Raw genomic sequence first — 21,226 nt, forward strand, 5'->3', positions numbered from 1 at the left:
GTGCAGTGGCGTGATCGTAGCTTACTGCAACGTTGACCTCCTGGCCTCAAGAAATCCTCCCCGCTCGGACTCCCAAAGTGCTGGGGTTACAGGGAAGCTCAGTTTCTCAAACAAGTGGTGGGGTTTGGTGGGCTGTGCCCTGTAGGCCCTTGGGTGGCATAAGAGGCAGGCTACTTTGGGAGTCTGTCTGACTGTCCCCAACCCTGAAGGTGGATCCTTTTGAGGTTGCTTCTCAGCGAGCAGCATGAAGGCCCGGAACAGCTGCGTGGGAGGAGGCATTGGATACAAACAAAGGGAGAAGAGAGGCACCCTCTCTCACCATGCACCCCATTTTTCTTCTTGTATAAGCACCACTTCTATTGTATTGGCCCCCTTCCCACATGAAGAGCCTGTATCTATTGCATCTTCCCCACCTGTCAGCCAAGGGAGGGGGGCTGAGCTGCTGCCCCCCATTCCAGAAAAGCTACAGAAAGAAAGCCAGGCCTGAGGTTGTTCCCGATATTTACCAATGTGGGCACAAGACAGGCTCAAACCTGGTTTCCCAGGGGTCTCTAATTGAGGAGGTCACAGTGACCCCATGGTGCCCAGTGCCTGCACTCCTTCTTGCCACCCCAGAGGACCCAGCACCCGTCTGGCAGCACCCGCTCCAAAGCCACCTGTGAGTTCCCTGGACCCAGGTCAGGAAAGGAGGCTGTCAGTGGCTCCAAACCACCTCTTGCAGCAACTCTGCTAATCCAAATAAGATAGGGAAAAGGCAGTGGGAGGAAATGATAGTTTCATGGTTATTTTCAGAAAGGAAACAAAAAAAAATGCAAACAGGAGCACACCCTGCATTTTGGTACAAAATCTAGGAGTCTCAGGGAAAAGAACCCACAGTTCTTCCTTCTTCTTGTCCTCTCACCAGATGCTGGGGAGGGGCTGCCTGGGCTGTGGGGGCCTTGGGCTGCTTTTGCCTGTAGGGAAAGGGAGATGAGGGGCTGCAGGAAGCCAGCAAAGACTCTTCCCACAAAGGCAGGCCTGGAGAAGCTGAGACATCTTAGTCTTGTGGGCAGACAGGGCCCACCCTTTGCGGCTGGAGGAGTTGGAGAGATGGAGTGGAGGGAGCAAGTGGGGAACTGGGAGATTCTTGAGCTGATGCTTGTAAAGCGCAGTGGCGTGTGTAGGATTGTTGGGCTGGGAGGGTGTGTTCTGGGAGCACAGCTCAGAGAGAGAAATAGAGAAGGGGGAGGGAGAGCAGGAGAGCGTGTGCTCGTGGGAGAATTGAGTAGGGCTGCTGCCTGCATGTGTGTGCAGGGCGTGCACAAAGATGGGAGCCACAGAGCCCCGGCTGTACACGAAGGATCGTCCAGGGCCCTGCCAGCTCCAGAATGTTGTGCGAACCAAGGACAGAGCCTGGCTTCTTGTCCCCAGAGGGAATCTGGACCTTGCTGTCTAACCTCTGGGTTTCCCTGGACAGTGTGGGGTGGAGCAGAGAAGGAAGCGGTGGCCTGAACTTCTGGGGGCTTTGTCTGCAGTTGCTGTTTGGTGGCTGTCACATTTACCAAGACCCCGAGGGTGGGAGGTTGTGGGTGGGAGAGAGGTAGGAGCCAAGGACAGAGCCGGTGGCACAGAGACTAAGAATCCTAAGTGCCTGCAGATGAGGTGTTCTAAGAGTACGGGAGAGAGAGGGAGATGACATGAACAACCTAGGGAAGCTGGAGGAGGACCATGGGATAGTAACAGCTCCGCGTCCTCCCGTCCTCCCCTGGGGCGGGAGAGGTATCATTATCCCCCATTTCGCAGATGTGTCATCTGAGGCCCAGAGAGCTTCATTCCTGTGTCCAAGTTTCCATGACTGGTCACAGAAGGAGCTGGTGTGGGGAGACGGGCAGTGAGCAAACTCAGGTGGGTGATTGGGTGGTCTAGTTGGTGACAAGGGTGTTCCGGGAAAGACAAAGTTAGGCTCAATACCAGGAAAATCCTGGTCCCAGGAGGCTGCCTCCATGGAAGGGTTGGAGGCTTCCCTCCCAGCCTGCCAAACCAGCCCAATTCCTGAGACCTGGGAGGGTTGGGAGGAGTTGGAGGTAATGACTCAACTCATCCAACACAGGCTTGACCTAGGGGAGGTTGGGTAACCCAACAGACGCTCCAGTGGGGTGAGGATTGGAATAAATGGGTGATGCTGGAGATAAGGGCAAAAGGGCGTGCTGGCAGGGAGGGGCTGCTGGTTCCGGGCAGAGTTTGGGAGGAGGATGGGGTGGGGCACACTTGGGCTTTGTGGATGAAAAGAGGGATGAGCTTCTAGGACCGCTGGGTCCTTTCCTGAGATGACAGAGGGACCTGTGGTGGTGATCTGGGAGGAAAATCCAGCAGGTAGGGCAGTGGCTCAGATGGTAGATTTAAGGCTGAAATCCCAAAACGGGGGACTCCCAGCAGTAGGAATTCTCAGGAGGGCCCCAAAGACAGAGATTCTGAGACCTCTGGGGCCCCTGCTGCTCCCTCACTAGGGCAGGAGCTGCATTCAGGAGCCCACCACCCCCTGGGGCCTTCCGGTCCATGGAGAGGAAGTGATCCGAGTACCGCAAACCACCGCGAAGCATTTCTGGCATTGGGTTGAATGGGACCCCAAACCAGAGGATTGCATTGTATATCAGTTTCTATATATTTTTCAGGCAAATATGAGAGAAAATGGGCTTAAAAACACAATCCAAGATGCAAATGCAGTCACAGAACATTGCCCCATTGGCTCAGGCCAGAAGAAACTGGAGTCAGGGAAAGAGGCCAGCAGACTCAGAGCCCCAGGAAGCCAATGGCACCTTGGAGTCTCTTGGGAGGATGGAGAGAGAGAGCTGGTGCTTTGAGGCAATGGGAAGAAGGATCTTTGCATATGAGTCTCATGCCAGCATTGCTGAGCCCTGGCTCAGTCCCCAGCTGTGAGATGGGGGTGGGTCTTGCACAGAGTGACAGTCTTGGGACTTCTGCACTTTAGGGCTGAAGATATCATATGGATTCTCTAGTGGGACCACTTGATTTTCTAACAGGGACTTCAAGACTCAGAGAAGGGCTGTGACTTTGCAGATGTTATAGAGCTTTGTCCTCGTGTTAGAGTCAGGACTAGAAGCCAGGTCTCCTGACCCCTGATGCAGTGCAGTGCAGAGGGTGTACATCTGTTCAATGATCTACATCCTCATTGGATGGAGATTTCCATGTCTTAAGACCCAGAAAATACAGTTTCTAACAGTGAAGCTGGGATTATTCTTGAGCTTGTCACCTCAGAGCCATCTGAATCCTCTGTGGTCTTCTCACCTGATCTAATCAGAATAGTGACTGAGTTCAGACCGGGCTTCCAGCTCCACCTAGAAACGTCTCCTCATAGTATATTCACCTGTCGAAGGAGAAGAGCATCGCCCACCTCCTCCTCCAACAGTCTTCTTTTGGCTTTTTGGAAAGGACAGCTCTTTTTCATAATTTACATTCCAGTGGATCCTCTCAACAACTCTGTGGAGAAGGGTATTATCCCCACTGTACAGATGGGAAAATAGAGGCTCAGCCAAGTTAAGAAATTCACTTAGGGTCTAATGCACAGAGAGAGGCAGTGCTGGAACTGGAGCCACAGCCTTGGTCTTTTGTCTGAGCTCTTCAACCAACAGCAAAGGAGAATCAGGTGGATGGGCTGAGAGAGGGGAAGGTGGAGTTTGGCCTTGCTTGGAACTGTGGAACCTGACTCTAAGCACCTCAGGAAGAAGAGCACGTCTGGTGGGTTTCCTCCCAGCCACCACCTCAGGTCCTGTGCTGAGGAGCTGGCATCTACAGAGCCACGGTAGGTGGAGGTCACCTGGAGGGATGTTGTACCTATACCAAAAGAATCCAAAGATGGAGGCTCCCCGTATCCCTCCCCAAACCCCAGAAAACTCTGCTCTGTAGCAAGGAGAAGCAACCAGAATGTAACACAGGGACATGTCATCTGGGTTGGACAACTTCCACTAAGCCAGCTGGGCATACTCCAGAGATGCCAAGCTGCTCTGTTGTTTCCTGGGGCCTGTGGGCCACTGGGATTTTCTCTTCCTCCTCCAGGAAAAGGACAAAGAGTGAACAGCTCCACAGGCTACCTGGTGAGCACCCTGGGGTAGTTCTACTCTACCTAGAGTCCAATGGGATAATACATGTCCAGCCTTTAGCACAGCACTTGGCGCGTAGGAAGTCCTCAGCAGCTTAGTGGTTTTGTTATTGATGCGGGACCTGAAAGAAGACTGAGATCCTCCAGGAAGCTTCCCTACCCCACCCCATCCTTCCCACTTACCCCCAAACTCTGACTTAGGTGCCTTCCTATCAGAGTGAACCATTATCATGACACCAGTCCCAGTGTATTGAAATCATCTGTTTACGTGTCTGCTTTCCCGACAAAGCGTAAGATCTTCAAGGACTGTGTGTTGTTCATTTTTGGACTGTGTGACCACCCCACCCCCATGCTGAACACTGTACCTGGCTTAGTAGTTTTGCTAAGTTCATGGATGAATGAATGAAATGTGAAGAAGCTCTGGATGATGCCAAGTTGCAAGGGAAAGCCAAGAACTGAGGGGAACTTTTGGGAGGCATGAAATGGAAGACCAAAAAACGTGGGGAGAAGGAGGAAGAAATGTTTTTTTCTTAGGCATGAAACCGCCTAGACTAGGCTATAGAAATGATGTTACTAGACAGAGATTTGCCAGAATCCAGGGAAATAGAGAGGACGTAGTGAGCGGTATTTCAGATCAAGTGATTTTTGGGGTACCGTCTTCCCTGCTCAGGGCCCAGGATATGGGTGAGAATGTGATCATATTGGAAGAACCTGACCATCCACCAGCTTTTTGCCAAGGGAGGGAACATGGTCAATCTAGCCACAGACAAAAGAGGGAGCTGGCTTTGCAGGAGCGATTTCTGAGAGATGAGGCCAAGGGAGATTCCCACTCCTAGGCTGGGCAGCAGGAAGAGTCATTCATCTCATTAGGAACTTGGCACGAAGGCAAATGTCAACAGGAAGAGAGAAGGCTCTTGGTTATGGTTCTTGAAGGAGGCACTTCTGTCTCTCCTTGGCCAGGCTGGAGTTTAGGAATCATTCGTGGTCTTTGACATCTCAGATGTGAAAGAAAGACTAAGGAGACTGCAGTCAGGGGATGACAGAGCCAAGCAGAGGAATGGGGGCATTGAGGGCTGAAAGGATATGGTACCCGCAGCCCAGGGCTGGCCTGGCAGTCCAGTCAGTACAGGTCGGGGCTTTGCTCAGGGGTCGTGGGGCCTTTCCCTCACTATTAGCCTTCAGCATTTGTTTGCTTCTTTTGGACACATTCATTTCCTTCAAAGCGCTCCCGTGACCTGGTCCCATACTGTCTCTCCGAATTCATCTCCTATTGTCACCTCCCTTCCTTTCTAGCCATTCTGCCTCCATGTTACTCCTCGAACTTCCAAGAATACCATGATCTCCTGAGGACCTTTGCACCCAGACAGCTCTTCCTCAAATGGCCACGTGGTCCATCCTGTCACTTCCTGGGCCTGTGCTGAAAGACCCCTCCCTGTGAAGCCATCCCAGATCACTCGTATGTGATTATAATCCCCTTCTCCCAATGCTAGCCGTTCTCCTTCCTCTGCTGTATTTTTCTCCATAACACACATCACAATCGGACACAACACATATTTGCTTGTTTGTTTTTTATCTGTTTCTGCCCTGGAGAAGGTAAGCTGTGACAACGCAGGCCTTTTTGTTCACTACTATAACCCCGGTGCCTAGAAGAATGTGTTGCACATGGTAGGCCCTTGACACACATTTAAATAAATAAATAAAGCAATTAACCTTTCTGTGGGACCTTCCACTGATTGTCAGGATCTGAATTCTCAGCTCTGCCCTTCCTAGATGAATGAGCTCGGACAAGTCACGAACCTCTTTAGGCCTCTGTTTCCTTATCTGAAAAACAGCATGTTGGACTAAATGGCATCTTAAGGTCCCGTATGACTAAAATTTAGGGGGAATCCCTGAAGGAAGTGGGACCTTGAGGTAAGGGCCTGATGTCCATGATTCTCTCGCAGAATTAAAGCCTTGCATTCCATTAAATCCCTGCATGCCACCTCTGCCTCCAGACCAGGCCTGGGCAGAAGCAGGGCCACCAGCCCTGCAGCTGGAAGCTAAGAGCTAGCCAGAAGGCTGAGGTCAAGGACTGGTGACTAAGATGAAGGGAAAGAGATGGACGGAGCAGAACTGGGGCTGCCGCGTTTTATTTAAATCCCTGATAAGGATCAGGAAGCAGGCAACAGCCTGATGACACATTAATTAACTTTGCAGATGATACTGGATCAGGAAGGTGTCCCATCCACCCATCTCAGCGAGAGAGATGGGACAAAAGGACCTGAGGAGGGGTCAGGAATTAGGCCAGGAAATTACAACAATGAACTTTGGCTGTGGCCAAGAGGGGAAAGGACTCATGTTCTCTCGAGTGGATTGGGGGGTAGGGTGGAGAGGATCTATTTTCAGAACACAGATATGCAGGGGATGGTAGGGGCTGGGAGTGGTGGCAGGGACTGCGAGGTCCCCCAGCTGTTTGAATTGATGTACTGATCCCCAGTGGAGACAGAGCCTGTTTTCTTGCCACTGTGTTTGGAGGATGGGGACAGGGGTAAGGGACAGGGAAGACAAATGACATTGATGGAGCACCCACCATGAACCAGGCACCATACACAGTATCTCATTTAAACTCCGCAACAGCAATGATAAGACAAGAGGAAATAATGGGTCAGATAGACTAAGAAGTTGCTGAGAGTCACACTGCCAGAAAGCGGCAGAGTTGAGATTCAGATGTAGGAGCAAAGCGATGGTCCCAAAGTGGGTTAAGGGCCCCGGGAGAAAAACCAGAGTGGCCGCTGGGTTATCAAACTGCCTCTTCATTTTTAGGACTGAAACCTAAGTAAGTAACAAGTACCCAAAAGAAGGCTTTCATTAGCACCCTGGGGTTTCACGGGTACTGGAAGTTTTCTTCTGTCCCTCCTACTGGACCAACCTGACCTTCCTAAGCAATGCAGAGAAAGGAATGAGGAGGAATGGAAGACTGTCAGGCATCTGGACAACGTGGAGGGGCGACGCTAAGGAAAAAAAGTGTGAGAGCTCTTGCAGCCTGTTGTGGAAAAGATACCAAAGGGCTCAAAGGCTCAGTTCTGGCCACTAAGCTCTCTCTCTTTGGTGAGAACAGGGTACTGATGAATTCTAGGTAAGTGAATGGTCATGTCTGGGGTGAGCCGTTTCAGAGAATACAGGCACATAGACAAGGGTAAGTTCCCCTGAAGAGGGCTTGGGGTGTGCCCGGACTCAAGGGCGACAGACATCTCTATTCCTCCAGGGAGCTGAGAGCTGGAGGCATTCCTGGGACTCTAGCTAGGAACTCGGTGGGTGACCCAAAAGGGAATCCCGAACAACAAGTCTATCATTGAGCAGCCTGTTTCTGGTTGGGTCATGATGCCACAACAAAAGGCCCAAGTAGAGAAGGCTGCAGGCCCTTGGCAGGCCAGGTGGGAAGGGCTGACCCAAAGGACAGCCATCGTGCTCCAAGCAGCATGAGCAGGGCTCAGGGGCACCATCGGAGCAAGGATAGGATTGGAGGGTGTGGAACCCCAGGGTTCCCCAGGAATGGGGTGAAGGAAGGGTTGATAGGAGCAGCACGGGGTGCCTGGGGGCCCGGGAAGGCATTTCTGAGGCCTAGAGGAAGGACCTTCCTCATCCAGGGACCCTGGGAACAGAGCAGGGTCTCGGTAAACCAGAGAAGCCACACATGTCCTGAGAGAATGCACTGGGGGTCTCCCTGGAGGAGGCAAGACCCGGAAGCAGGTAGGCAGTATGAAAGAAGCTGTATGGAATCACAGTCTGGCTCCCACCCAGCCTAGAAGTTAGAACATTTTTGTTGACATTCTTCTTGTTTGCAGCTCTGTAGCCATGTTCTGTTTGCATTAGCTCCCTGGTAAAATTGCTCAGAAAACATCCTTCTAGGCATCTGTGTGTTTGCTAGAGGGGAAGAAATAGTGTTTCCAGCCTGGGGTCAGAGGCTGGTGGTAGCCAGGAGAGGTGGTGGCAGGAACTGCCCCAATTCCAGGCTAGAGATGAACCAGCTGTGACAGGGATGGGGATTCTTCTGGAGCAGGAACAGTCAGGGCCTGGTCCTGTCCTGCCTAGGCATGGACACATCAGAGGCTTTATCACAAATTGGGGAAAGCTTCATGACACTACCTCCCACCCTGGCCTACTCCTTTTCTCACATAGGGCTGTGAAAATGACGGATTTTTAAAAATATTAGAGATGGAGTTGATGGAAACATTCAAGCCAAAAGAATGGTGACACCTCAAGAGCTGACGTGCTGGGAGAAGGCTCCAGGGCCAGGGGCTCTCCTGGCCTCTGCGGATGTCTGACTGGTGAGTAAGACTGTGTGGTCCATGGGGCTGACCCACGGACTGCTCTGATCAAGGGCCTTCTTCCCTTTCCTCTGGAGAACCCTCTCCTCTCCACACAAAGAATGGTTATTCCGAAAAGAACCCCTTGGGATAGATCTGGGACTATGACCTATTTTTAAAACCCCATGGCACCTTTTAGATAGTCAGTTATTTCCCTTTGTCCTTAAGATTTTGCCAGTATGATTTCTAGCTCTTGGGACACACAGAGGCCTCCTGCTTTCCCCAGGCTTATTGTTCCAGAACACCAGGGAAGCCAATCAGGGCCAGGAGAAGGCAGCTCACAACCCCCTCATCTATGACAAGCAAATTATGGATTAGCAAAAGGAGATCAATAACAACTGGCCATGAGCTATTACCTTCATTCACCAGAATCCACCTTCTATTCTTTTTGATATGCTTGTGAATAAAGACACACTTATACACTCGCCACTACCAGTTCCACCACACACCACACAAAAACATATGCCATGCCTTGCCCCATGTTCTCTCCAAGTAGCTCATTTATACTCAACCCCAGTTCACCAAGTACAATTTTGCAAAGAGTCATCACTTTCAGTACACCACTCCCAAGGTGTGTGTGTGTGTGTGTGTGGTGGTGTGTGTGTGTGTGTGCGGGAGGGGCATCCTTTCATTCATCCCCAAACACCCCAGGGGTTCTTGGAAGGAGCTATGCCTCTACCCCTTCCATACTTTGATGCCTGATTTTGCCCTAGGGCCCAGGGCCTGTTCATTGCAAAGCCTCTACTGATTCCCTCCCATGATAGCCCCATCTAGGCCTTCCCTCCACCTTCTCCCTACTTCATCTCTGAGTTTCAGGGTTGAGTCTCCTCTCCCCATATTTACAAAACCCAGGCTGGTTGGGTAGCTGGTGTGATGCTATCTGGGACAGTCTTATCTAGCTACAAAGTGTGAATCAGTGATTACATCACACAGGGTTGGTGCCGGCCCAGCGGACTGCCATATTGCCAAGTAACCCAGTGGTTGAACCAGGTTGGGTTGAGTAATATCCACCAATGGATAGTGAGTTTATTAATCATGCAGCATAGTACACTGTTGATGAAAGTGTAACACTGAAGGCCTGGTTTGATTGGAGAAGGTGCAGGTGGGGCTGGAGGCTGACTATGAAGACACTCAGGGACAGTATCTTCCTCCCACACTACTCACTTGAGAAATACATAGAAATCTGGAAGGAAACATCTGGTTTAGCAAAGAGATGGATTATATGCTCAACGTTAGGACCTTTCCACCATCTTGGATTCCCTTTGTTAAAAAGGAAGGATACTTCTATGAGGCTATTGAAGCCACAGTCTGAAATTTTAAAAGTTTCATGAGGCAAGAGAAGGAAATTCAAGATGGCAGCCGGTGACCTAAAATTGTGTGGGTGGGAAAATTTAAGATTCCATACTGCATTCTCCTTCTTCATCTCTCACTTCAAAAACATTCTTTTCTAGGGCCACAGCCTACCTCCTCCACCCAAGTCTGGCCTCAACTTCTTGGTAACTATAGCCAACCAGAAATACCACCCATATTTTTCTCTGTGATGGGCCTCCCTTGGGGGTGCCGAAGAGCAGTTTCTGAGCAGGGACACAACATTTCTGTTGCTTTGTGGCTGATCTGATCGGCACCTCAGGATCTGAGACACAGACTCCAGTCACAATTTGGTGGGGCATTTATGCAATCTGGTGGGGTATAGCACAGCATTATACACCAAGCCCCTAAACCTGGGTGAAGCAGATCATATGTGAAATGCACTGCAGAGGAACCCAGGTGAGTTTTTTTTAGAGGGCAGGCAGGAAGAAGGGGAGGGAGCAAACACTGACTTGTCCAAAGACAGCTCTAGAACAAGCCTCAAGGGATAAAGGCTTCTAAGGACTATGGGAAACAAGGTGAAGGGTGCAAAATGCGGATGCAGACACAAGAAGGAAGTGGAGGATACATTTTCCTCAAGAGAAATGGAGACAGCTCTAGGGCTGGCAAACTAAGTTAAGGAGGAGGAATGTTCTAGGGAAGACAGCTTGGAGGATAGGAGAAGCATTGCTTTTATGGGAGGTAGAAATCATAAGGTATGGCAGTTTGAGGCTATGCAAACATTCCCTGTGTGTTCTCCAAATCCCAAATGTCCTTTCTTCCTTTCAAGGCATTGGATCCCTGGGTCATTCATAGGAGCTGGTTTTCAGCGAGGTTCACCTTTACCAGGCAGCTCCAAATAGTGAGGCCTAGAGGAATCCTATCCAAGCGGGATTAAAATTGTAGAAGTTTAAAACCTGATTTTTTCCAGTTATCTGACCACAGAAGAGCTGCCAATCTCTCTGGTCATCTTGCCAACCCTGAAGAACCTTGGTCAAGTCTCCACCTGTTTTTCAGGCTTCGAAAGCTTTGGCAAGAGAACTACTCAGTGTGGCTGACAGGCCCTCCAGGGTCCTGTTCTGGCATTCCCTAAGACTGTCTCTAGAGAAATTGCTCATAAACCAGGAGATCTCCTCCCTTCTACCCCCAAATACCCATTGGAAGCTGGAAAGAAGGTTCTAGAAGATTCCCAGTCACCAGCCCTGACTCCCATGAATTTACCTAACCTGTTCGCCTAATCCCTCTGGCAGTATGAGGCTTACAGAAGGGTAGAGGGGAATTCTATTCTCCTGGTACCACAGTAAACACTCAAAACTATTTGAAACACCAGAACCTTGCACAAAATTCTGACCTACTTCCAATAACAACAAATTCCACATTTCCACTTTGAGAGTTTTCAGAGGAAGAGCGGCAAAACTAGGCATAACAACCTATCAAACAAACCACCAGCCAAAAACAAACCAAGACAAAAAACAGGCCAAACTAAAGCTTTATGCTATAAAAACAAGAAATAAAATAAGGAGATTTATAGGCCGGCTGATTGTCAGCAAACACAATATATTTACTGTATTAGCATTTGCTCACAGTGCAAATGGTACAACATTACACCATTTCAATATTTCGGTTTTTAAAAATGCTGTTTTCATTAACTATATTATATTGGCATTACAATATGACAAAGGAGCAAATGAAATGTTGGTGAAGAATTTCACCTTTTCACAATATCAAGCATATTTTTTTAACCTTAGTATAAGGTACTATAAATCCAAGAAATAAAAACATCCACAAAATATATTACATCTGGTTTGTCTTTTTTCTAAGTACTCAACTTTATACAAAAGTCTTTCAAAAAATATCATTCCCCATAGGTTTTCCTGTTTAAAACCTGATTTTTTTCTCTCAGTTCACATAAGTTAGAGTGCATTTTCTTTTGTCGCTTTTTTTTTTAAACATGCAGACATATAAAAAATCTGGATAGCACAACCTTTTGGCAACAAAGTTATTTTTCTCTTAGTTTAGCTTAATGTCTGAGAACAGTTTTATTAAAACAAAGGAAAACTCAATTATCATGCAGTGACATGCATATACCAGAAGGAGTGAGGAAAAAATATTAAAGGGTATCTGATTCCTCCTTCTAGCTTGGAAGTGACCAAAATTTTTGCTTTTTTAATAATCATCACATTATAAAAAGTATTCAGCAAAATACTGTCTCTGCAAAGAAAGATTTTACCCTTCAGCTGAAAAAATATGGGCCCTCCTGGCAAACTTCATCTTCTTCTCTCTCCTTCTACAAAAAGTCCAAGTACCTGGAAATTCACAACCCCCTGCTCTTCGATTCCCCCCTTTCCACTAGAGTCCTTTTAGTATTATTTATCCACCACCAAAAATCAAAACAAAACAAAACAAAAATGGTACTTCTTTTTCTTAAAAAAAAAAAAAGTGGAAAACGCATAAAGTGACTTTGAAAACAGACATTCTGTAAACTCCAGACCTTTGTTCCTTCTCTCTGGGCAGCTTACTGACCACAGGAGAAATAACGCTAACAGGAACAGTACATTCAGTCGAGACCGTGCTGGAAGCTGTGGCAGAGAGCAACCTTCCCTATTACTCCACTTCAAAGGAGCCACCCTGTGCGAGAAGGGCTGGCAGGACAGCTGGGGAAGAGGGGTGCCTGAGAAGAGGTGAGGTAGGGTGGGGAGAAGGTGAGACTGGGTATGGAAAGGAGACACCTCATTCATCAACATGGATTCATGAAAAAATCCCCATATCTTTGAGGAAATTTTGGACAGAGATGTGTATATGTGTATACACACATATCCATACATATATGTGTATACGTGTATATATGTACACTCACACGTGTATGTACAGATATGTGTGTATCTATATCCACACACATAACACACGTATGTAGATATAATCTCATCAGTTAACATTTTCATAAAAAATAAATCATTTAAAGCTGTATACGCCTACAAATTCTCTTTATTCCGGTGCACTGCACTGGATAACCAAGTACCTTAGAGATTTTATTTTGCTAGGAATACATATTGTGTGTATGTTATGTATATGTACGCATGTGCATCTTTATACACATGCATGCATATACATACACATACATACACACACACACCATATACTTATATTTAAATTCTATCTGTTGTGTTGGTGATGACAAAGGGCAAAAGCAGAGCCAGCTTCCCCATGATGGTGGGAAGGAGAAATTGCTATGTAATTGAGAGAAGACACAAAGCTGGAGTGGCTGGTTGAAGCCTGCCTTTCTGGGAAAAGATTTTGAAAGAGATGGGAGAAGGTTTAGAGGGGAGAAAGGGAAGGAGGGGGAGGGCAGAGGGCAAACTCAGGAACATAGATTTCTTAGAGTGGGGCTAAGGAAATACACATATATTTTAAAAGGCAGGCTCAGAGATGGCTGCTCTTTCTCCCCACAGATCAAACTGCCCTGAGGCCTAAGAGGGAAGCGCTCAGAAAAGGAGGGATTCTGAGGGGCCAAACCCGAAGCGGCGGCAGCAGCACCGCGTCGGCGGCATCCGAGGCATTTCTCTAAGAAACATGATTTCAGAGCGGATGGAAGACCACCTCCTCCAGCCACGTGCGGACCCCCAGCCTGGGACATCTCCCAGCGGCTTGGGGACCCGAGGTGGGGAAGAGTTTGGGGTAAACACAGCCCAGTTCAGCTCAAGAGTCTTAAACACACACGCTTGCGCGCGCGCACACACACACTCACACACACACATACACACAACACGCGAGCACGCACACACTCGCGCGCATCCCCGCACGCAGGCGCGCGTGCGTGCGGCGGGCAGCAAGCTCTGCGCTTTGGTGCGCTCCTTACCCCCTCCCCCTCTCGAGTCTTCGAGGGGGTATAGAGGGAGACGTGGGGGAAACAATGAGGTGTTTGGGTCGGGCGAGGGTTGGATGGGCTCCGCCTTCAGTCCCTTGCAGGTCCTTGGCGCGGCCCGGCGGCCCCTGGATCAAGGCGATCCGAACTGAACAAAGCGGGCTAGACGCCACCTTTCCGCCCCCACGCCTTGGCTAAGTGGGGGACCGCGAGGGGAAGGCGCCTCTAGCCCTGGCCCCTGACCGCTGGCCGGCGTGAAAGGTTGGGAACCGGGGGCATCGAAGGGGAGAAAGGGGCCGCACGTCCATGGAGAGGCCAGGGCGCGGCCCCTACGCCTCCGTGGCTGGCTTTCCCGCTGCTTTCAGGCTAGCAGCCGGGAGGCACTGGAGGGGAAAAGTGGGGATCTGGGGGCCCGATCCTCAGGCGCAGGTGGTGACCACTGGGGCCAGCGACACGGGGGGCGCCGAGGATGCAGAGGGTGCACCGCCCTTCTCCGCCTTCTTCTCCTTTTGCTTGAGGTGGATCTTGGCGTGGCGCTTGCGCTCGTCGCTGCGCGCAAACTTGCGCCCGCAGAACTCGCAGGCAAAGGGCTTCTCGCCCGTATGAGTGCGGATGTGAGTGGTGAGGTGGTCGCTGCGGCTGAAGCTCCGCATGCAGATCCGGCACTGGAAGGGCTTGTGGCCCGTGTGGATGCGCAGGTGCCGGGTCAGCTCGTCCGAACGGCTGAAACGGCGGTCGCAGCCCTCGGCCGGGCACGCGTGGGGCCGTTCGTGGAGCGGTGTCTTGCTAGGCCGGTTGGGGTACTTGCGGGGCCGGATGGGCTTGAGGGTGAGCGGCGGCTGGGGCAGGCTGCCAAAGCCCGGGTGGATCTGCTTGTCTTTGAATGCCTTGATGGTCTCCAGAGGGGTAATAGGGGGCGGGTTGACCCGGATGGGGTCCATGCCCTGGAAGGGCTTGTGCTCCGGAATGGAGCCCATGTCGTTGGGGTGGTGGTAGAGGTTGTAGTCAGGAATCATGGGGAAGAGATTGCTGTCCAATGCCGGCTTGGCCGATTGGTAATCCTGGGGGGAATAGGCGAGCCCGGGATTGCCCTGGGGGTCGTGGAAAGACACGGGCTCTGAGTAGAGGTCGCCGCAGTTGGAGTAGGGGGGTAGCGCTGGATACATGGCCTCCACGTCACCCTGCGGTGGCTGCACCATGCTGGCCGTGGACGTTTGCGTGCTGAGCGCCCCTGAAGCCGGGGGCACCCCCAAGATGCCGGCGCTCATGAGGCTAATGATGTTGTCCTGGCACCAGTTGGAAGGGGAGTCGAAGGCGAACTTTCCCAAGTAGGTCACGGTCTTGTTGCCGGGGGCTGGCTGGAAGGAGCCGGAGTAAGAGAGTTCCGGGTTGGGCTTCTCGTTGGTCAGACCGATGTCCATTACATTCTCTGCGGAGAGCGGGGGAGAGAGGGGAGGGGTGAGTGAAGCCGAGCTGGCTCCAGGCCGCGGCGCCCAGGTCCTTGCCCAGGTGCGGAGGGTGCGGCCGGGTGGAGTGCGTAGCGCATGGGGTAAGAGGAACGCTGAGCCCGGCGCAAAGCGGGCGGTGCCGCGCTCCCGGGCGCAACCTGGATATAGCAAAATACTACGGATCGGGGTGTGGAGTGGCTGCTGCACACACACCGCACGAGCCGCGCACACACTCACGTACCACACACACACGCGCGCGCGCGCGAGAAGCATTGTTGTTCTTCCCGAGGTGGGGCGGGCAGGTAGCTGCAGCTACAGGTAGTTTCAGACCCGGAGCGCGCTGGGCTCTCGCTCTGCACCGCACACAACTCGGCCTCTTCCCTTGGCCCTGTCCGCTCCAGGACGCCGCGCCTTTCCCTCCCCGGCGATGCCCCCCACGCGCGCTGCTCCCGGGTCGCCGACCCAGAGCGCTCCGTCGCTTTGTCCTCGGAGCGTAGAAGGGTGTCGCCCTCAAAGGGAGCTCTCCCTTCACCTACCCCGGCCCCAGCCTCCTCTGGCATGAAGGAGCTTTAGGCTCTTGCTGGAGGGGAAAATCCTAGCCCCAGCTAGGGAGGGTGGAGAGCGGCGGAAAACCGGCCGGTGTCTCCATGGCGTGAGAGGCCGCCCTTCCCTAGCTTCCCGGCCCCGGGATCGTCCCCCGTGGCAGGCCCTCGCCCCGCGCGTGAGCCCCCTCCTTCTCCCCGCCGTCCCCACACCCCCACGGCTTTGCTGAACGCCCCGGAAAGGCAGCGTCGCAGTACCTCTCCCACCGCGGGGACTCCACGCCGCACATGGCTCCATCCCGGGTGGGAGGCTGAGGGAGTAAGGGGGGAGAGCGCGGGTGAAAAAGACGCCGGGCTCCTCCCGGGAAGGGGGCGACAGCACCACGCCTTGCGCGTAGCCCGGCGATCGGGCCCCCTGCGTGGTGAGGGAGAACCCCAGAGCCGCTCGCACCTACCTCCCTCCGGTCGGCGGCTGCCCCCACCCGGGAGAACCGAAGCCTCTACCGTGGCGTCGCCAACCTAGCCTTCTCGATCGAGGAGGGCGGGAGGAGTGGGTGGGAAAAGCAACTCGCCCCCGGCAAAATTCCCAGCGCGCCCCCATCTCTCCATCCATTTATCTATCCACCCATCCATCCATCCACCCATCCATCCATCCATCCATCCATCCATCACCAGGTCGTCCCCTCCTCCTCTTCCTCTCCCCTTCCTTCCTCGCTGCCTCGCCGCCTCCCCGCCGCCCTTACCTGTAGCCATCTGATTGTAATGGACTACCGAGTCGCTGCTGCCGGAGAAGAGGTTGAGCGCGCTGGGGATCTCCTCGGGGTACAGATTGTCAGGCAGTTGGTTTAGCAAACTGCTCATGGTCACCGGCAGCTTCTCGGCGAGTTTGCCGGTCATAGCACTCCCGAGCTGCCGCCGCCGCCGCCACCGCCGCCACCGCCGCCGCTCGCTCCTAACGCAGCTTCCAGGCAAGCGGCATCCGAGAGGCGATCCGTGGTGCAGGGGAAAAGCATGCGAGAGGGAAAGTTCGGGGGGAGGGGGGAGGGAAGAAGGGAAGGGATGGGCCAGGAGAGGGGATCTTCTCTCTTTTGGGGGGCGGGAGAGGGCCCCAGGGGGTAATCCTCTTGGGTGCCTCAGCTGGTGCGGTATGAGGCTGGGTCGTGGGGGGGTGGGGCGTGTGCGGGGGGTGGGGTGGGGGCTGGGCTGGGGGGGATCTTGGCTCAAGGGGGTCGGACGCGGCCTCAGTATTGATCTCACAAACAGACACGCGCCCGCCGCCCCCCCGCCCCCCGATCTGCCACCGCCACCGCCGCCGCCGCCGCCGCCGCCGCCGCCGCCTCTGCCGCCGCTGCCGCCGCTGCTACCACCACCACCAGCCCCGCCGCTTCCTAGCAAGCTCACTGCTGCCCAAAAGCTCCCAGCCAGGGAACTCCACCAGCCTATTTATCTGAGCCCCGGGAAAGCTCCGTGACGTAGCTGCCCATATATGGACAGACAAAGCCCAGCCGAAGGGGCGCGACGTCACAATGGAAGCTCCTCACAATGGAACATTAGAAAGCAGGAAGCGGGCCGCAGCCAACGTGCGGCGCCCGCACCGCTCGCGGCTCTTGAAAAAAAGAGAGAGAAGGGGAGAAGAAACAAGAAGAATGCGAGAGGAGAGAGGAAAGAAGGATACAGCTGCATGCAAAGCCCAAAGCGCGTAGCGTGGAGTCGAAACACCAGTAACTCATTGTGTGTGTTTATTTGAGGTTTGCCTTAGGAGAGCGCATTGGGGGGAGGTGGGCGGTGGGGTGGGGTTGTTTGCAAGTGGTCTCCAACACCCCAGCAGTTAGAAAGAGAGTTGAAAACATCTGGCGAAGTCCCTTTGCAGCCCGGGAACTGCTGGGGAACCCGGAAGGCGTGCGTTGCGCCCCTGCTACCTCAGCGGCTCGAGCGTTCGGGATCCTATCCGAGATTAAGAGAAAGGGAGTGCTTCCCTTTGTGGGGGGAAGGAGGGGTGCGCTCAGGGTTGGGGGGGTGTTCCAACGTGTCAGAATTCCTTGGTCCAATATCCCAAGAACTTTTGTGCCAACTTCACTCTGGTTCGCCGCCCCTGCCACTCCCTGGGCCCCTGACCCGGCGCTGACTCCAGGCTGAGGGCAGGGGCGAGAAGATTCGAAGCACCCCAGAAGTTGCGCCAAAGACAAGAGCCCCATCCATGTGGGGTCGAGGATGTGCGGTTTTGGTGGTGAAGAGGAAAGAATGAAGTTGAAGGGATAGATAAACACGTGCACTGAATCCCCAGTAAATTCCCTAACGGTTCCAAGCAGCCTCTGTGGCCACAGGATGGCAGGAGGGCCCAGCAGGCCCGGGCGCAGTTGCTGTCTACTGCTGCCTGCGAAGGGCCCGCGACTGAGTTCCAGAAGGAGGACGCCGAACCCACAGTCTCTGAGCCGCTGGCGGCCTCCCCTAGTCTCTGCCCTCCCCCTCGCCTTCCACAGGGCTGTCCCCATTGCTGCCTGCCGGCGCTCCGCAGTCAAGGGCGGCCTGTGTGCCGACCCGGAGAGCTTTCACCTCCCGGAGCGGCAGCAGATCCCGGGGGCGGCTGCTGTGCTCCCTGGGGCCTGCTCCCAAGGTGCGCGCAGCCGGCCCGCGGGCGAGGGGGAGGAGAAGGCGGGAGCATGGGGGTGCGACCCCAAATCACATCGGCTTGGCGGGGGAGGATTCCCTCCTCGGTGGCCGCGTGGGCGCGGTGAATCCCTCGTCCCCTGCTGGGGAGTCGGGGTTGGGGGAACGTGCATTTCTCGGGGGGAGTGGGAGTGTTGACAAGGAAGAAGAGAGGATCCCCGGGCCTCACGCCGTGGGTAGGCCACGCGGGCCGGGGACGTGTGGGAGGAACTCCCGAGCTGCACGTTGTGGTGGAGGTGGATGACAACCTCGCTCCCCTCCCCTCCCTCCCTCCCCTCCCCTCCCCTCCACTCAGTGGAGGGCTGGGGACCGGAGGGCCGGGCCTCCCCCCATGTTCTCCAGTTCTTAGGAAAGGAGGGATTCCCGCCTCCCGCGATCCCCCTCTCTCCACCCCCGCCACCTCTCCCGCCAGGCTCCGCACTCCTATACTAGGGAGCCACAGCGCCCCCGGGCTGTCCTCCGCCCGCGCGGCTCAGGGAGGGAGAGCGCTGCAGCGGTCCCGCGCTCCGGTCAGAATCAGGGCAGGCTGCGCCTCCCGCCCCCGGCTCCCTCCCTTGGGGGGGGCGCGCGGCCGGTCGGGGGGCGTGGGCGGCGGTGTGAGCTGGGCTAGGTGCGGGAGGGGCCTGGGCGGCTGCAGGGAGGGTCGCAGGGCGGCGGGCCAAGCCGGGAAGAGCCATACAAGGAGCGGATCCGGTGACGCGCCGGCCGCGCCCCTTCTCCTTCTCGATTTGGCTGCAGATTCCGGTCCCAAGATTTGCATATTTTGGCATCCAGTGGAAAAGGAAAGAAGAACGGAACCCGCAGCCTTTAAAGGAACCGCACAGGCTGTAGCGTCACCCAGGGAGGCGGTGGGGGTGGGGGTGGGGGCGTGAAAAATTAGCCAGCGGCTCTGGCCTCTGGCCGTAGAGCCCGGCAGTAGGGAGAGCCAGGGAGGGGCGGCAACCAGCGAGCTTCGGACGCGCCAGTCCCAGACCTGGCCCCTCTAGGGTGCTTCCTGCTGCGCGTGCACCCGGAGGCTGCGGAGGGTCTCCACGGGTTCCTGCCTGGGGCCGGGAGACGTTGTGGGGTCCGCGGTCCTGGGCGAGCTGCAGGCCCGAAGACTGCAGTGCCCATGTCTCCCCGCGCGAGGCAGAGCTCAGCCTGCGGGGGTGGTGGGAAGGAAGTGAGAGGCCTCCGGGCCGCCCAGCTCAACTCCGGAGGACCCCACCGTAATGCACCCACTTTCCACCTGTCAGGATCTCTCCCCAGGAGGGGCTGCAGAGTGAGGAGCTAGAAGCCCTTATCCTGTTCGATTGGGGCCTGCGCTGGGAAAGGCAGAGGCAGTGGAAGCATTTGGGATCCTTAAGCTTCCAGGGCCCCAGAGGCGGTGGAGTGCAGCCACTCCCAACTGAAGGAGACGGCGGCCCCTCTCCCGACACTTTTCGGCACGCTGGACTTGTTGCTTCCAAGTAGAAGAGCATGGGGCAAGGTTTGCCGACCTGCACCAGGGCTTGCTTACCCGTCAGCAAGATTGGATAGGAGTCTGGGGACACGATTCCTTCCCTCTCCTTTCTGCTAGTTCTTTGCATAAAACGGGAGCCTTCAATTCAATTAAAGTCTTCATTAAAGCTTCACTGTGACCTTGGGCAAACGTCTGTATTTTTTTTCTTAGCCTCAGTTTCCTTGTCTGTAAATTGGGATAATAACAGTATCTACCCCTTAGGAAGAATTAAATTAGATAATCCTCATAGAGTACTTGCCAGTCCCTTAAGCAAGCACCCAATAAACTGCAATTGTTGTTAAACTATTCTTCCCCACCCTGCCATGTGACAGATATGCCCTTCCCTCTCGTGTGGCAGGAGTAAATTTAGATGATATAGGTAGTAAAAAAGGCCAGATATGGAACTCTATCACAGACCAGCGTGATCATATGCAAGAAGTATTAATAATGTTGATTATTTAGGGGGAAAGGAAATTCCTATCTGTGTGCCTAGTATCTCCTGGGCACTGTCCCAATCTAGGGATGGTTAAGGAATGGTCCCCGGTCTGAAGGAGCCCAGACATGAACTGAGCTGAGCCCTCAACAGCTGGTGGTGACACAAGGCAGGGTTCAAAGAAGTCACTCAGTTGCTCTCTAACACTCTGGAGCAGCCTTTCAGACATTTTTTGGGGGTGATGTGGCTCCTGGAGTGGGAGGGAGCCTTCTTTCCTCTGCTGGAAGGAACCATGCTGGCGAACGCCTGCCCTACAAGGTTAGGCCCTCAGTGCCCAGTGCCTGTTCAGGTTGCAGTCCGCACAGATGTCCCCTGTCATCCTCGATGATGGTGGCAGATGGAGTCCAGGGTTCTGTGGCAGGAGGGGACAACCCTGGGTGTGGAACAGGAGTGGGGTGTTGGAGTGGCTGCTTTGTAAATGAATTCTCCTTTGGGGTTGCCAAGCCTTAGAATAGAAAAAAGTTTTCCTCCTTCCCTTCCTCCCTCCTGGTTTCCTCTCTCCCTCCTGAACAGGAGCGGAAGGTGTTTGTCTGTTTTATTGGCGGGCTCAGGTGAGATTGCCAAGGGCCTAATTACCTGAACTCTAAGCCCTGAACTTGCTGGGGAGCGAGTAGGCACTGGTTCAGGCATCCTCATCCTGGAGATGGTGAAAGGCAGGCCGGCTCCTCTGCAGCAGAACCAGGGCTGCCATCCCCTGGCCGCTCTCTCCTATGGAGTCCCACTCATCAGCTGCACTTATGGGGACTGCTACTGCTTGTCATGGGCATGGGCGTGTTTGTCTTGATTAAGGACAAAGGAGGGAGGAGATGTGGCCCCTGAAATCCACTGTAGAAAAATCCAAAGTTACAGTTGTCTTAGTCCTTTGTTCTATAGTCACCTCTGCCCTCTGAACTTTAGCTGCCCTGTTTGCTAAAGATATCTAGTCCTTCTCTGATATCTTACAAT

The 21,226-nt window shown here is 53.7% G+C and overlaps 1 protein-coding gene across 2 annotated transcripts; it reads right to left on the reverse strand.

The window, feature by feature from the left end:
• Window positions 1-11,303: 11,303 nt before the first annotated feature.
• EGR3 (early growth response 3) lies at window positions 11,304-17,054 on the reverse strand. 2 transcript variants are annotated; one of them, XM_012508360.2, is made up of 2 exons: window positions 16,385-17,054; window positions 11,304-15,080 (listed from the first exon to the last, which is right to left on the reverse strand). In XM_012508360.2, the coding sequence occupies exons 1-2, from the start codon at window positions 16,536-16,538 to the stop codon at window positions 14,071-14,073; spliced, it is 1,164 nt and encodes a 387-aa protein (XP_012363814.1). In that variant the 5' UTR covers window positions 16,539-17,054; the 3' UTR covers window positions 11,304-14,070. The 2 variants fall into 2 exon arrangements, with proteins under 2 accessions (XP_012363814.1, XP_003272909.1); XM_003272861.3 differs by lacking the exon at window positions 16,385-17,054 and adding an exon at window positions 16,097-16,311.
• Between the last annotated feature and the right edge of the window lie 4,172 nt (window positions 17,055-21,226).

Source organism: Nomascus leucogenys, chromosome 8 (genome assembly GCF_006542625.1).
Source record: "Nomascus leucogenys isolate Asia chromosome 8, Asia_NLE_v1, whole genome shotgun sequence".
NCBI lineage: Eukaryota > Metazoa > Chordata > Mammalia > Primates > Hylobatidae > Nomascus > Nomascus leucogenys.

Coding starts and splice junctions, on each gene's coding strand:
- EGR3 (XM_012508360.2), bottom strand. CDS start 16,538: ATGACCGGCAAACTCGCCGAGAAGCTGCCGGTGACCATGAGCAGTTTG. Junction 15,081..16,384: donor TTACAATCAGATGGCTACAG/GTAAGGGCGGCG, acceptor CGCTCTCCGCAG/AGAATGTAATGGACATCGGT.